The 14,667-nt window shown below is 43.7% G+C and overlaps 2 protein-coding genes across 5 annotated transcripts in view; both read left to right on the forward strand.

Annotated features, from left to right (window-relative positions):
- The window catches only part of map2k4a (mitogen-activated protein kinase kinase 4a), a 10,990-nt gene extending 5,665 nt beyond the window's left edge, over positions 1-5,325 (forward strand). For all 4 annotated transcript variants that reach the window (XM_037688669.1, XM_037688666.1, XM_037688667.1 and 1 more), the window contains 7 exons: positions 1,033-1,152; positions 1,224-1,275; positions 1,361-1,488; positions 2,971-3,048; positions 4,477-4,625; positions 4,694-4,739; positions 4,811-5,325. In XM_037688669.1, the coding sequence (XP_037544597.1) occupies positions 1,033-1,152; positions 1,224-1,275; positions 1,361-1,488; positions 2,971-3,048; positions 4,477-4,625; positions 4,694-4,739; positions 4,811-4,924 (687 nt within the window). In that variant the 3' untranslated portion in view covers positions 4,925-5,325. The remainder of the gene's footprint in view (positions 1-1,032; positions 1,153-1,223; positions 1,276-1,360; positions 1,489-2,970; positions 3,049-4,476; positions 4,626-4,693; positions 4,740-4,810) is intronic.
- Positions 5,326-6,860: 1,535 nt separating this feature from the next.
- elac2 (elaC ribonuclease Z 2) overlaps positions 6,861-14,667 on the forward strand; it is a 16,018-nt gene continuing 8,211 nt past the window's right edge. Inside the window, exons 1-11 of the mRNA XM_037688670.1 lie at positions 6,861-7,435; positions 8,785-8,835; positions 8,918-8,988; positions 12,521-12,585; positions 12,675-12,732; positions 12,807-12,875; positions 12,959-13,060; positions 13,712-13,770; positions 13,858-13,916; positions 14,002-14,074; positions 14,148-14,260. Of these exons, the coding sequence (XP_037544598.1) occupies positions 7,095-7,435; positions 8,785-8,835; positions 8,918-8,988; positions 12,521-12,585; positions 12,675-12,732; positions 12,807-12,875; positions 12,959-13,060; positions 13,712-13,770; positions 13,858-13,916; positions 14,002-14,074; positions 14,148-14,260 (1,061 nt within the window). The 5' untranslated portion in view covers positions 6,861-7,094. The remainder of the gene's footprint in view (positions 7,436-8,784; positions 8,836-8,917; positions 8,989-12,520; positions 12,586-12,674; positions 12,733-12,806; positions 12,876-12,958; positions 13,061-13,711; positions 13,771-13,857; positions 13,917-14,001; positions 14,075-14,147; positions 14,261-14,667) is intronic.

Raw genomic sequence — 14,667 nt, forward strand, 5'->3', positions numbered from 1 at the left:
AAAACACTTGAAGCTAAAGAAAAAAACACTTGAAGCTAAAGAAAAAACACTTAAAGCTAAAGAAAAAAAAACACTTAAAGCTAAAGAAAAAACACCTGAAGCTAAATGTGTGTTGTTGACGTTCCTGATTGGTTATTTTTAATACATTTTTTTTATAATCCAACTACTTCTGCTGACCTTCTGCTATTTTAGCTGTTTTTTTGGTGTGTTTTTTTTTTTTTTTTTTTCCCAAAAATCATTCGGCTGTAACTTCTAGCTTTTCTAACTTTTATTCTTTTCAATATATTTATCTTTATTTGCTAATATTTTCTTCTTAATAATACATGAAGATCCCTTCAGCTCCTTCAAAATCTTTGTTCTTTTGATAATCTGCTTCAGCTACTGCCTCTATTTTATCTTTTTATGCTGCTTTTAGCTTTTAGCTACTGTTCTTCTACTTTTATCTTTTAGTTATCCTTTTGCTATGTTAGCTTTTAGCTAGACTTTTGATACTTTTAATTTACCTTTTTCTTATTTTAGCAAACTGTCTGTGACTTGGCTTTTAACTAGCCTTTACTTTTAGCTTGCAGCCACCATTTTGGTACGTTTTAGCTTTTAGCTTGTCTGTTTCTACTCTTTAACTACCTTTTTGCTACTTTTAGATTTTAGCTGGCGTTTTGTTACTTTTAGCTGCAGTTCTGCTACTTTAACCTTTTAGTTAGCTTTTTGCCATGCGAGCTAGCCTTTTCATATTTTTCAGTAGCTATTTGCTACTTCAGCTTTTAATTTGCCTTTTGCCACTTTTAGCTGACCCTTTTCTGCTTTTAACTGGCTTTAGTTATTTTTAGCTTCAACCTACCATTTTGGTACTTTCAGGTTTCAGCTAGTCTTTTTCTACATTTAGTTTTTAGCTAGCCTTTTGCTTCTTTCAAATTGTAGCTGTTTTGTTACTTTTAGCTAATGTTTTCTTGTTTTTAGCCCTACCAACTCAGTTTGAGCTTGTTTATCAGAGTTGTTCGGATTAACGTTAACTGTGTCCTCTCCTGGTTTCAGGGCGACTGTTGGATCTGTATGGAACTCATGGCTACCTCCTTAGACAAGTTTTACAAGTTTGTTTATTGCACATTAGACGACGTGATTCCAGAAGAAATATTAGGAAAAATAACTTTAGCTGTAAGTCCTAAACTGCTTCTTTTCATGCTTCTAAACGTTTCTGCAGCTGAACCTGCGTTTGTTTTCTGCAGACTGTGAAAGCTCTTAACCACTTAAAGGAAAACTTGAAAATAATTCACCGAGGTAAGACGCCTCCAGACGATTCATGTGTTATTTTGTGTCCTCGCATCATTTTTTGCCTTGTTGTCCTTCATGTGTCTGCACACAGACATTAAGCCGTCAAACATCTTGCTGGACAGAAACGGGAACATAAAGCTCTGTGACTTCGGCATCAGCGGCCAGCTGGTCGACTCCATCGCTAAAACCAGAGATGCGGGCTGCAGGCCATACATGGCGGTGGGTTTAAAGCTCTGCTGATTTTCTGTACGTTCACGTATCGGGGCCTCGTCAGCAGTATTGAGGGCAGACAAAGTTCTGGATTTCTGGATCCATCTACGTTCTAACTCGCATATAATCATGAGGTCTGGATCACGACTGAAAGAACCAGACCCTGAATCCAAATGATGCTTCCCTCCAAGTTTGATCAACTCAACAGATTAACGGGATTAACTTTATCTTTTCAGCTTTAAAGTTGACAAGTGTGAACTCGGCATTAAATCTATCTTTCAAGTAAATTTGAGACTCTTCTCTCTCAGCACGTAGCTGCAGAGGGAAGCTGCTCACAGCACAGCTTGAGTGTCTGTCCGCATGGTCCTAGTGCCTGACCTGTTAGTTTAAACCGCCGCCACACAAACGGTTTAAGTGACAAAATGCCACAAAAGTCATGGGACGGGTTTCAACCCATGACCTTTTAGTCTCGTGAGGCCGCATGGCAGAAGATTTAGTTTCCTCTTATTGGTCAGACATGACTTTAATTTACTGCTCAGGAAAGCTACAACAAAATAAACCAGTTTTATCCCAGAAGGTCCCGTTTTTGATTGATTGTAATTTCAACCAAAGACAATTCAGGTTTGAGTATTTTGATCAGATTTGAAGGCATCTCGTTTGGATCGGGGCGGACCAAAAAACTAAAATATAGATCTACAGAATGATGTTTGTGTTTTCTGCTCGGTAAGGAACGTTTCCACCGTTGGATCAGAGCGGTGACCTCATCGTGGCGTCATCCCCTCGGCTTATTTTCTGTCGCAGCTTTACGTCAGCTGCTGGCCGCTCCGGTTCTCGCAGCACTTTCCGCTCTAAATTTGGTTAGACGTATCGGTGTCCACCTCCGCCGCTGCAGCCATGACTCGGAGCGAGTCACTCCTGGCGCCCGTGAGCTCAGGCTGCAGGAATCTCAGCTCCAGTTTCCTATTTCCAGCTGGCTCCCACGCCAGGTGTGCGCCTTACTGTTGAACCATCAAAGCATTCGGCTCATTCAAGAGATTGTTGTGACTTTTGTACGTTTTTAAATATTTAACTTTATTAAGAAACATTTTCCACATAAAAAAACATGAAAATCTGTAAGGAAAAGGTTTTTTTGCAAATCTGTTGCAGCGACCGGCGCTGTTTTTGTCGCTTGATGCTACTTATAGCTGCGAACTAGAGAAGCACTAGCCTTTAGTTTTATGCACGTGTTATTACATATTATAATAAATTAAATTTTAGTAACTGTAAACATTTTAATAAAATATTCTAGTTGAAGAAATTGACACTTGTTTCCTGTTAAACATGTTATAAACAAACATCCTGATCTAACTTTAATAATTACTTCGACCACATTAATGATCAGTACAGCCTTTTAGTTGCTTGTTTTTGTTCTTAAACGCTTTACTTATTAGAAAACAGACAGAACCGTTTCTGAACTGAAAGTTTAAATTTGTTTGTTTGTTTGTTTTTCAGCCGGAGAGAATAGACCCCAGCGCGTCCAGGCAGGGCTACGACGTCCGCTCAGACGTTTGGAGTTTGGGAATCACTCTGGTGAGTTTTACCTTTAATCTCTAAAGAATCAGCAGAAAAGACTCAAACCTCCGGTCTGTCACTCACAGCCAGTCAGCCCTCAGAGTGAACGTTGGGGAGGACTCCCATCTACTACCAGGGTTCATTTCAGCCTTTTCCAGTTCGACCAAATTTATTTTTTTATTTTTTTTTATTTAGCCTTTATTTATCCAGGTAGTCTCATTGAGCCACGAGAACTCATTTTCAAGTGAGACCTGTTTACGGAGCAGATGGTGGGGGTTAAGGGCCTTGCTCAGGGGCCCAGAGTGGGGCGAATGAGGGTGGAGGGAGGTGTGGGTGTTCCACCTTTTCCACCCACATGTTGACGGTACCGGGAGTTGATCCTGCGACTTTCCGATCACAGGCCCATCTTCTAACCTCTGCACCACCACTCCCCAAAAAAATCTTTGCATTGTTAAACTGTTCATAAAAATTGTTTTAGTTGTTTATTAAAAATAAAACAGGAGGACCACGGCAGGTCCCTGGTGGTGCAGTGGCTAGGATTCAGAGCTTTCACAGCTGTGACCCAGGTTTGATTCCCGGTCAGGGAATCAAGCTCGTCTTTGTTGCCCTGTCTTCACTGTGATGGACTGGAGACCTGTTCAGGTGTCCCCGTGATGGACCGGAGACCTGTCCAGGTGTCCCCGTGATGGACTGGAGACCTGTCCAGGTGTCCCCGTGATTGACTGGAGACCTGTCCAGGTGTCCCCGTGATGGACCGGAGACCTGTCCAGGTGTCCCCGTGATGGACCGGAGACCTGTCCAGGTGTCCCCGTGATGGACCGGAGACCTGTCCAGGTGTCCCCGTGATGGACCGGAGACCTGTCCAGGTGTCCCCCGCCTCTCACAGAGTAACTGTTGGATATGGGCACCAGTGATCCAAAAAGAAGTGTGTAAAGATGATGGATGGAAGTTAAAAATAAAATTTAATTTAAAATATTTTCTCACTCAACCTTTAGAGCATCTTTCATGTTAATTACATGTATGAAAGAATACATGCCATGTTCTTCCACGTGCACGTTACGAGTTTAAAGTCTTACCGATTCAGAAACCTCAAAAAGAACAGGAAATAAAGTAAATGAAGACTTTTTTCTTCCGTTTTATTCTTTTAATCACAACAAAACTTTAACATTTAAACAATAAAAAGACCAAAAATCGACCAAGAAATGAAAACTGGAGTTCTTGTGAAGACGATGTACTGTAATTTTTAACCCTGTCACACCCACTTTTAGCTTAATTTTTGTAAAACTGAACGACTTACAGACGTTTGTGTTCATGGTGAAGTAGCTGCGGCGGCCATATTGAACCAGCTTGACTCCAAAGGTTCATTTAACACACAAGACACACCTTCGTCAGCGTCTGCAGGAAGTCTTTCATACGCCTGATCTTTGGCGTATTTTTGTGTTTCAGTACGAGCTGGCCACGGGACGGTTCCCCTACCCAAAGTGGAACAGCGTGTTCGACCAGCTGACCCAGGTGGTCCGAGGAGACCCACCTCAGCTCAGCAACTCTGAGGAGAGACGCTTCTCCCCTAAATTCATCTCGTTTGTCAACGCTTGGTAAGAATTAGTGTAAAAATGATCAAACCGCTGCCCCCTGGTGGACTCACACATGAACTCTTTTTCAGCCTTACAAAGGACGAGTCGAAGAGACCAAAGTACAAAGAACTGCTGGTGAGTTCTTTTCAGCCTGTTCTTTTACTGTAGGAGCTTCTGCTCACGTCTTGTTTCTTTGTGCGCACCAGAGGGACCCGTTCATCCAGATGTACGAGGAGCGCTCCGTGGACGTGGCCTGTTACGTCTGCAGGATCCAGGATCAGATGCCGGCGTCGCCCAGCTCGCCCACATATATGGACTGATCGCAGAAGCACGTCATTTAACCTCCTGCAAGCAGAAAAACAAAAACGTTGCCTAAAGTAATCCTGTCCGTTTGTTTGGTCCCGTTGTTGCAGTGTTAGGACAACTTCTCTGTATATAAGAACACGCTTCAGTTTCTCTTGTTCTCAACCTCACAGATGAGATTTATCTCAGAAAAAAAACTGGATCTGTATTTATGGAACTGAAATTGTGGATTTTTAAATTTAGAGTCTTCAGAATCATCCTGTTTGTGAATCGTTCCACCTCTTGGGTGAAATGAACACATTGTTGTTCAGTAATTAATCAAGCTGCGCAGGTAAAACAGACTTAAAGTGTCGGAGTCGAGCCGGGCTTTCAGAACCGTCGCCTCTGCAGTGGACTCTGAGCTGAATGAATAAAGAGACACCGAGAACAACTGTGCTCTGATTGATTCATTCTCACTAATTCAGATTTAAATCTAAGGGAACTGATTCATAACAGGAAGTTTAAAAAAAATCTCTTTGTTCCGTTTGAGTAATAAATAAATGAGCAATGGAGTTTCTGTCAATTAGTAAGTTCAATTAAAGGCAAATAATTAAAACCGTAGAGCCATAACGTTGAGGTAAACCTTAAATATCAACAGAATTAAAAAGTTTTAGCCATAAAAAATTATCTTTTTAATTGAACTATACTGGAGTAATACATTGCTTTACTGTAAATAAGACAAAACATAAAAATTAGAATCTACTTAGAAATTCAATAAAAAGCTTTAAACAATAAAGTCTACAACATGAAACACCAGAGGGAGGTATTAAAATGATCAAATTCATTAATCGGAAGAGCACTTTTTCTAAAAAGAAAACACAGCCAAAAAAGAAATAGGTTAAAATGTAAAAATCACTTATTTTCTTAAACGGATACAAAAAATTAAAAATGTGACAATAAGACAATATAGAATAAGACAACTCTGGGAATCAGGGAAAATCTGGAAAATGACACATTTTCCAGACAGAATGTAAAAGGTGACAATTCTGAGATTTTAAAGGGTTCCTGTATTAATACTGGTGTCCTTACTGATTGCCTCTGGTGGCTTCTTAGTTTTTGATGCTTTACAATTTAATTATGATTGCTGTCTGCACATATGGCTATGGAGGGTGAAGTGTGACTAAAATAAATAAATAAATGCGTTATGAAATAAATACATGAAAATTTACAATTAAATAAATGTACCAATAAATGCCCCATTAAATAATTAAACATATCATTACTAGTTAATATTAATTAATTCTAGAGAAAATCCAGCAATGTTCAGTCAGGTCGTCTGGACGGTTTATTTTTTTGCTGAGAGGTTTCGCCCTTCATCCAAAGGACTTCTTCAATCTGATGAGCCACCAACCAAACTGAGTCCCACAAGCAGCACACTCTCATAGTGGGGAAAAAGAAAAACAGTTTGATGGTGATGAGATGACCTCCGGGCCCTGCCCTCTCTCCCGTCAACTCCTCTGAGATAGTCATGCCAAAGTGGTTCTAAACACCAAAGTTCATGCTCAATAATCCAAGTAATGATCAAACAATGTTCAATCAGGTCATCTGGATGGTTTCTTTTTTTTTGCCGAGACGTTTCATCCTTCATCCAAAGAACTTCAATCTGAGGAGCCTGTTATTTTTCCTCTATGGGAGTGTGCTGCTTGTAGGACTGTTTGTTTAGTGGCTTCTCAGATTAACATTTTGTTTCTTCTTAAATTAAACAGAGTAACTTTGATTTGATTTAAGTTTTTATACTTTATAATAACAAAAACACAAACGGAACATTTTAGGCGTTTTATTTTGTAGTAGTTTGTTAAATTTATCTGAACTCCAATGTGAAATTCTGTCCCCGCCTCCTTCCGGGAACGTCTTGCTGTGATTGGTCCGTGGCGCTGTTTTAACGATCCCAGCGGCCAATGAGCGTTCAGAACTGGCAATGTTTCGTCATGCCGGAAGAGAACTCGCATGTATCAAACCCAAAGACATGCACTGCAGGTGAAACCTAAACCAACCTTTAATGCTCGGAGTTGGGAGTACGCAGCTCATTTTAGGTAATTAGCTGACCAAACATGGTTTGAGAATGTTTACGGAACGGTAACTGAGATAATTATCGATGCAATTTGTCGTCAGTTTCCGTTATTTTGACAAACGGCGAAGGTTTTTAGCATGAACGGCGTCCATGTGAGGCTCTTCTCGCTGCTAGTCGCTAAACACAGAGCTGCTGCTGCTGCAACATTCCCGCGTTGCTGCGGTTATTATTCTCGTTTCCACCAGACTGTTTTCCAGTTCGTCCGGTCAATGGCGACTGTTGGTGATCATTTCCCCTTGAAGAGGCTGCCGCCGGGCCAGCATAAGAGGCAGATGGAGCTGCTGCGGTTCGTGAAGTCCAAGGAGGGGCGGAGCAAGCGGGCAGACCGTCTTGGACCGTCCACCGTGTACATTCAGGTGCTCGGCGCCGGAAGCAGGGACAACTCTCCGTCGGTTTATGTATTCTCTGAGTTCAACAGGTACTAAACACGCACATCTGCCAGCTTTCAGGTCATGGCTTTAGTTCAAAATGTTTTTTTGGTCTAGTTAGTAAAATAAGTTCATGTATTCTTCACTGTTAAACCGATTATATTGGTTTATTAAGACGGTGAACGCCACATTGTTGCTCACCTCTGCCTGTGGCGTCCATCAATTTTATTTCAAAATAAAAGTAGTTCACCTCATTTGGAAACGAGTAAATGACTGGGTTACAGGCTTTGACAGAGCATGAGGTGATTTAATCGTTGAATCAGCAGGGAAACATAAAACATGCAGGCTGTAGCCCTCGAGGACCAGGATTGGACACCTCTAGATCTTTTCAAAATGTATATTTCTCCTCCACATCACATCCAACCTGTGGAGCATATCCACTGACAACATTTAGCATCAGACTTTCTACTTCTACCTTCAGACACATCACCCTATCTTATACTCTTTTCGCCTCTACTACATTCTTTGCCAACTCCTTCAGGACCACCTCTACTCCATTTCTCTTTCTATCCACATCATGTTAAAACAGTTTAAACCCTGCTCCAATGCTGCGAGCCTTGCTGCCCTTCCACTTGGCCTCTTGGACACAAAACATCTACCTTCCTTCTCTGCATCATGTCAGCCAGCTCTACCTTCCTTCTCTGCATCATGTCAGCCAGCTCTACCTTCATTCTCTGCATCATGTCAGCCAGCTCTACCTTCCTTCTCTGCATCATGTCAGCCAGCTCTACCTTCCTTCTCTGCATCATGTCAGCCAGCTCTACCTTCCTTCTCTGCATCATGTCAGCCAGCTCTCTACCTTTGCCTGTCATTGTCCCCACATTTAGAGTTGCAACCCTCAGTCCTATATTCTTGACTTTCCTCTTCTCCCTCTGTCTCCTGACACATTTCCCTCCTCGTGGTCTTCGACTAATAGTAGCACAAACCCTGTTTGTCAACAACACCGGTGGTAGTCGTTGTTAACCTGGGCCTCGACCGATCCAGTGTGGTGGTGTCCCTTAGATGACCTTGCATGTTAGTTTTGGCTCAAGTGTGTTAGGTCAGATGCCCTTCCCGCCACAGCATGGGCCTGTGCTCTCAGTGGCTGGTTTATCAAAATAAACTCATTTATTCATATTTTGTAAGATTATTAAAATGTACTCGGATACTAATAGTGATGCATCATTTTCAGGGAAAACAAGTTTGCTGATTCAAAGACAGACTTTACTTTCTGGGCAGCTCCTATAAAACCTGACACTTGAATGGCACAACAGGAAAACTTTAAACGGATCAACACACCATTGTTACACCCTCACTGCACCTTCATCCTCCTTCACATGTTCCCGTCTTTTCGCTGCAGGTACCTGTTCAACTGCGGGGAGGGAACTCAGAGACTCTTGCAGGAACACAAGTAAGCTGCTTCACACGCTCCGCCACCGCTTCGGTTTGTGCTTGGTGCCGACAAACGTCAGTAACCTGTTTCTGTGTGGCAGGGTGAAAGCTTCTCAGTTCGACAACATCTTCCTGCCCCGGGTGAGCTGGGATAACGTGGGCGGATTGTCTGGTGAGAGGCAGCTCTGAACGCCCGTCTGAGCCTTGTGATGTGTGCTTTTTAACGTTTATTGTTGTGATGAACCCACATTTTCCTCACTTCTTCTTCCATCATCTTAGATGTGGCCTTAAAGACCAGCGAGAGTCCGTTGGTCCAACCCAAAATATCATTAACATGCAGAACATCATTGTGTGCTACTTGAAATATGATCATTTGTGTATTTTTTGCAGTTTTTTGCCATATAATGTTATTGAGATGACAATATCTTTGCAATATTTTGTGCAGCCCCAGTCTGCAACTAGAAAGAGACAAAATTTTGACCTCTTAAAATAAAATGAATATATTCGAATATATTTCATGTATACTTTGTATTCAAAGTAATAAAAACTAGTTTGTTTCATTGTAAAGTTCCATCCATCATCTTCCACCTGTTCTGGACGCAGGTCTCAGGGGCAGCATCTTGAGCAGGGAGGTCCAGATATCTGTCTCCACAGCCACCTTTTCCAGCTCCTCTGGGGAGACCCCAAGGCGGTCCCAAACTAACTGAGAGTGAGGGAAGAATGGAGCGTGAGATCAACAGATGGACTAGAGCAGCTTCTGCAGTATTGTGGACTCTGTGCCGATCCGTTGTGGTGAAGAGGGAGCTGAGCTGTAAGGCAAAGCTCTCCGTTTACTGGTCGATCTATGTTCCTACCCTCACAGGTCATGAACTCTGGGTAGTGACAGAAAAAATGAGATCATGGATACAGGCGGTTGAAATGAGTTTCCTCCGCAGGGTAGCTGGACTCTCCCTTAGTGATAGGGTAAGAAGTTGAGAAGTTCAGTTATCAGGAGAGACTCTGCGTAGAACCACTGCTCCTCCACATCGAGAGGAGCCAGTTGAGGCGTTTTGGGCATGTCTGACTTGGAGGAGACCCAGGACATGCTGGCATGACCATGTCTCGTGAACAAAACCCAGACGTACTTGAACTCCTCCACTTGAGGCAGAACCTCAACCTGAAGAGAGCAATCCACTCTTTTCCAGTTAAGAACCATGGCCTCATTTGGAGGTGCTGATCCTCATCCCGGCTGCTTCACACTCTGCTGTGAACCGCTCCAGTGAGAACTGAAGATCACGACACGATGACACCAACAGGACCACATCATCTGCAAAGAGCAGAGATGGAATCCTGAGGCCACTGAACCGGAAACCCTCCGCCCCCTGGCTGCACCGAGAAATTCTGTCCATAAAAGTTATGAACAGAATTGGAGACAACGGGTAACCCTGGTGGAGTCAAATTCCCACCCTGAAGGGGTCTGACACTACCGGCAATGGGAACCAAACTCTCGCACTGCTTGTTTAGGGACTGAGCAGCTCTTAACAACAGGCCCCCATTCCCATACTAACGGAGCACCCCCCACAGTGTACCCCGAGGAACAAAGTCGAATGCCTTCTCAAAGTTCATAAAACTCATGTAGACTGGATGGGCAAACTCCCATGACCCCGCCCTCGAGGACCCTAGTGAGGGTAAAGAGCTGATCCAGTGTTCCACAGCCAGTACAGAACCCACATTGTTCCTCCTGGATCTGAGGTTTGACCAACAATCGGACTCGCTTTTCCAGTACCTCTGAATAGACCTTACAGGGAGGCTAAGTGATGCCACTGTAATTGGAGCACACCCTCTGAGCCCCCTTTTTGAAGAGGGGAACCACCACCCCAGTCTGCCAATCCAATGGCTCTGCCCCAGATGTCCACGCGTCGTTGCAAAGGCGTGTCAACTAAGACAGCCCCACAACATCTAGAGCCTGAAGGAAATCGGGGTGAATCTCATCCACCCCCAGAGCCCTGCTGCCTTTGAGCTTTTTAACTACCTCGGCAACCTCAGCCACAGTTATGAACAAACCAAGCCTGAAGTCCCCCAACTGAGCTTCCTCCATGGAAGACATGCTGGCGGGATTGAGAAGGTCAGAGAAGTATTCCTTCCTTCCTCCGCCTGACAGCATCACTGGTTGAGGTCAACAGCACCCCACCTTCACTGAACACATTGTTAGTAAAGAGCTGCTTTCCCCTCCTCAGCCGTCTGATGGTTTGCCAGAATCTCCTCGGAGCCGACCGAGTGTCTTTATCCAATGTCTCACCGAACTCCTCCCACATCTGAGCTTTTGCCTAAGCAACAGCCAAGGCTGTAGACCGCTTGGCCCTCCGGTACTCCTCAGCTTTCTCTGGAGTCCCACCAGCCAACAAGGACCGATAGGACTCCTTCTTCAACTTGACAGCCTCCCTAACCCGGGTGTCCACCACCGAGTTCGAAGATTGTCACCGCGAGAAGCACTGACACGACACTAGCTCAAGGCAGCCACTTCAACAATTGAGGGGCGGAACATGGTCCACCCTGACTCAATGTCCCCCACCTCAGCTGGGATGCAGTTATAGCTCTCCTGGAGGTGTGAGTTGAAGATCTCTCTGACGTGTTCTTCTGCCAAGCATTCCCAGCAAGCCCTCACTACACGTTTAGATCTACTGGGTCTGTCCGCCATCTGATCCAACTCACTACCAGGTGGTGATCAGTTGACAGCTCAGCTCCTTTCTTCACCAAAGTGTCCAAAACAAATGGCCGCAAATCAGATGACATGACTACAAAAGTCAATCTATGACCAGGGCGTCCTGCTGCCAAGTGCACTTATGGACACCCTTATGTTCGATCGTGGCATTCGTGATGGACAAACTATGACTAGCACAGAAGTCCAACAACAGAACACCGCTCGGATTCAGATCAGAGGCCATTCCTCCCAGTCACAACCCTCCAGTTCACATTGTTGTTACCACATGGGCATTGAAGTCCCCCCAGCAGAATAAAGGATTCCCCAGCCATGGACTCCAGGAAGGCCGGATACTCTGAACTGCTGTTCAGCACGTAGGCACAAACAACAGTCAGAGGCCCCCACCCAAAGGCACAGGGAAGCCACCCTCTCATCTACCGGGGAAAACTCCATCTCACATGCACTGGGGCCAAGAGTGGACCCACACCAGCTCTGCGCCTCTCACCATGGACAACTCCAGAGTGGAATAAGGTCCAGCCCCTCTCAAGGAGATCTGTTCCAGAGCCCATGTTGTGCGTCGAGGTGAGCCCAACTAGATCTAGTTGGTACCTGTCAACCTGACGCACAAGCTCAGGCTCCTTCCCCACCAGAGAGGTCACGTTCCATGTCCCAAGAGCAGCTTTGGTAAGCCAGGGCCAGCACCAAAATCCCCACCTTCAGCCACTGTCCATGGAGCCATGCACCTCCTGCAGGTGGTGGGTCCACAGGAAAGCAAACCCATGTTACTCCTTTGGGCTGAGCCTGACTAGACCCCATGGGTACCCAGGTCACTATTACTAGTTTTCCTAGTAATGATTCTAACACACATTAAATTGTCAGAAGCTCGAGGTTTATTTTTGTCAGATAAAGCAAATATGAAAGATTTACTTTGAAAAACGAGCTTTTATCAGCAGTTCTTTCCAAAGTGTTAATTGTAATGAAGTATGTTTTTAATTGATTAATATTAATATTCTCTGTGTGGCAGGGATGCTATTAACCCTAAAAGACATTGGACTTCCTGAATGTGTTCTTTCTGGACCTCCACAGCTGGTGAGAACCTGACGAGTCAAAACTAAATCAGCTGCAGGATCATTTTAAAAAGTGTGGACTCACTTCCTGTCCGTTTGTTCTCATTAAAGAAGAACTACCTGCACGCCATCAAGTCCTTCGCTGGCTCTATGCAAAACATCAAGCTGAGTATGTTGCACTTGTTGGACTCTGTTTGCTTCTTTACTTTTGATTTATTTAAGACGAACCTTTTGTGCTCTCAGCGGTTCGATCGTACTCTGAAGAGCCATACGAAGATGAAACCATGACGGTGCGTCAGGTGCCGCTGTTCGGTGAGTTTAAACGGTTTCTTCCTGCTTGTTGAGTCTTCAGTTTTCTGAGCTGATCTTTTATTCATTTATTTTTTTGTCTGCAGCCGAGTTGAGAGGAAACCAAGGAGAGTCGGGCAGGAGCAGCCCGTCCCAGAGTCCTCCGAGAAGAGACGCTTTTCAAAATAAAAGTCGAGGGCGTGATTCAGGTGAGTGTAGGCCGCTTCAAATGGAACAAAAGGCTAGAAAACAATTAATGAAATTATTTTGAAATTATTTATAAAACCACATAATATAATATCTGTTTTGTGTCTAACAAAAGTTAAGTCAGGTCCTCAGACGGATTAAAAAAAAACGTCCAGAGGACTTGACCTTGAATATTTTTCTACCTGGGTTATTGAGGATATCTGTTGACCTGGTTTCCAGCCAGACTTATCTGTAATCACCCCAAATAATTTGTTTTATAAACTTTAAACTTAAGTTTGCAGGGCTGATCCAGCTGGAGAACAGCTGTGAAAAATGTGCAGAAAACGTCTTTTTTTATAATTTTTTTTAATAAAAATAAGCTTTTATTTGAGTTGTTAACTCGCAAAAAAGGTTAAATCAGGTCATCTGGACAGTTTCTGTGAACTCGACAGCAGGCTGGCTTGAAACGCATCAAGGAGGTGCTATTTATAAGACAGATCTGGATTGGCAGGCCTCAGACTGATGAAGCCTTTCAGGTGAAAGACAAAACGTTTCTCCCAAAAATAATCTGTCCAGATGACCTGATTTAACCTTTTTTGTGATTTATCTGCCTGGATGATTGAGCTTACAAACCTTTATTTTTTATTTTTTGTCAAATGTTGTGAAATAAGTAGCAGGTGAAAGCCAAGAGATTTTTAGAGACCCGTCCCTGGTGGTTGCCTTCGTGTGTAAGGTAAGACTAAAACTAACTCCAGCCTGTGGGGCTTCAGAAGCTTTGTTTGATTTAAATTTTTCCTCCACGTGTTGATCGTCTTCACAGCTTCGCCCAAAGAAAGGGAACTTCTTGGTGGCTCAAGCCAAAGAGCTCGGATTGCCGATGTAAGAGAGCAGATTTTATGTGACGGCTTGATTTTTATTTATGAACTCGTTTTGTTCTTTTAATTCAGAAGTAATTTAATTTCAGAGGCACAGCAGCGATCCAGCCTTTCATCATGGCTTTGAAGAACGGAAAAAGCATCATGCACGAAGGAAAAGAGGTTCTATAAGATTCTCCTGCGGCAGTCGGGGTCCAAACCGCGTCAGCTGACCCTGTTCCCTGTCGTCTCACAGATCCGGCCTGAGCAGGTCTGCACCCCCTCTGACCCTGGACCAGTTTTCATCATTGTGGAGTGTCCATCTGAGGACTTTGTTGAAGCTGTTTGCACCAATCAGCAGCTGAGGAAGTAAGCGTTTTAATATGAAGCACTGTAGAGTGACCTGAGAGCTGAACGACAGCTGAAACTAGCTAAAGAAGCTGAAGTAGAGATGTTAATCCTTAAAATAGCTAAATGTTAGCTTAAAACCAAAGCTGCAAAATTCTAACTTCAAACTGACAGCAATAATATGCTTTCTAAATGTAGCAAAATGCTAGCTAAAAGTGGCAGAATGGTAGCTGAAAACATCAGAATGGTAGCCGAAAGTAGCAGAAATTGTAGCCGAAAGTGGCAGAAATTGTAGCCGAAAGTGGCAGAAATTGTAGCCGCAAGTGGCAGAAATTGTAGCCGCAAGTGGCAGAAATTGTAGCCGCAAGTGGCAGAAATTGTAGCCGCAAGTGGCAGAAATTGTAGCCGCAAGTGGCAGAAATTGTAGC

This window comes from Nematolebias whitei, chromosome 15 (genome assembly GCF_014905685.2).
Source record: "Nematolebias whitei isolate Nwh7 chromosome 15, NemWhi1, whole genome shotgun sequence".
NCBI lineage: Eukaryota > Metazoa > Chordata > Actinopteri > Cyprinodontiformes > Rivulidae > Nematolebias > Nematolebias whitei.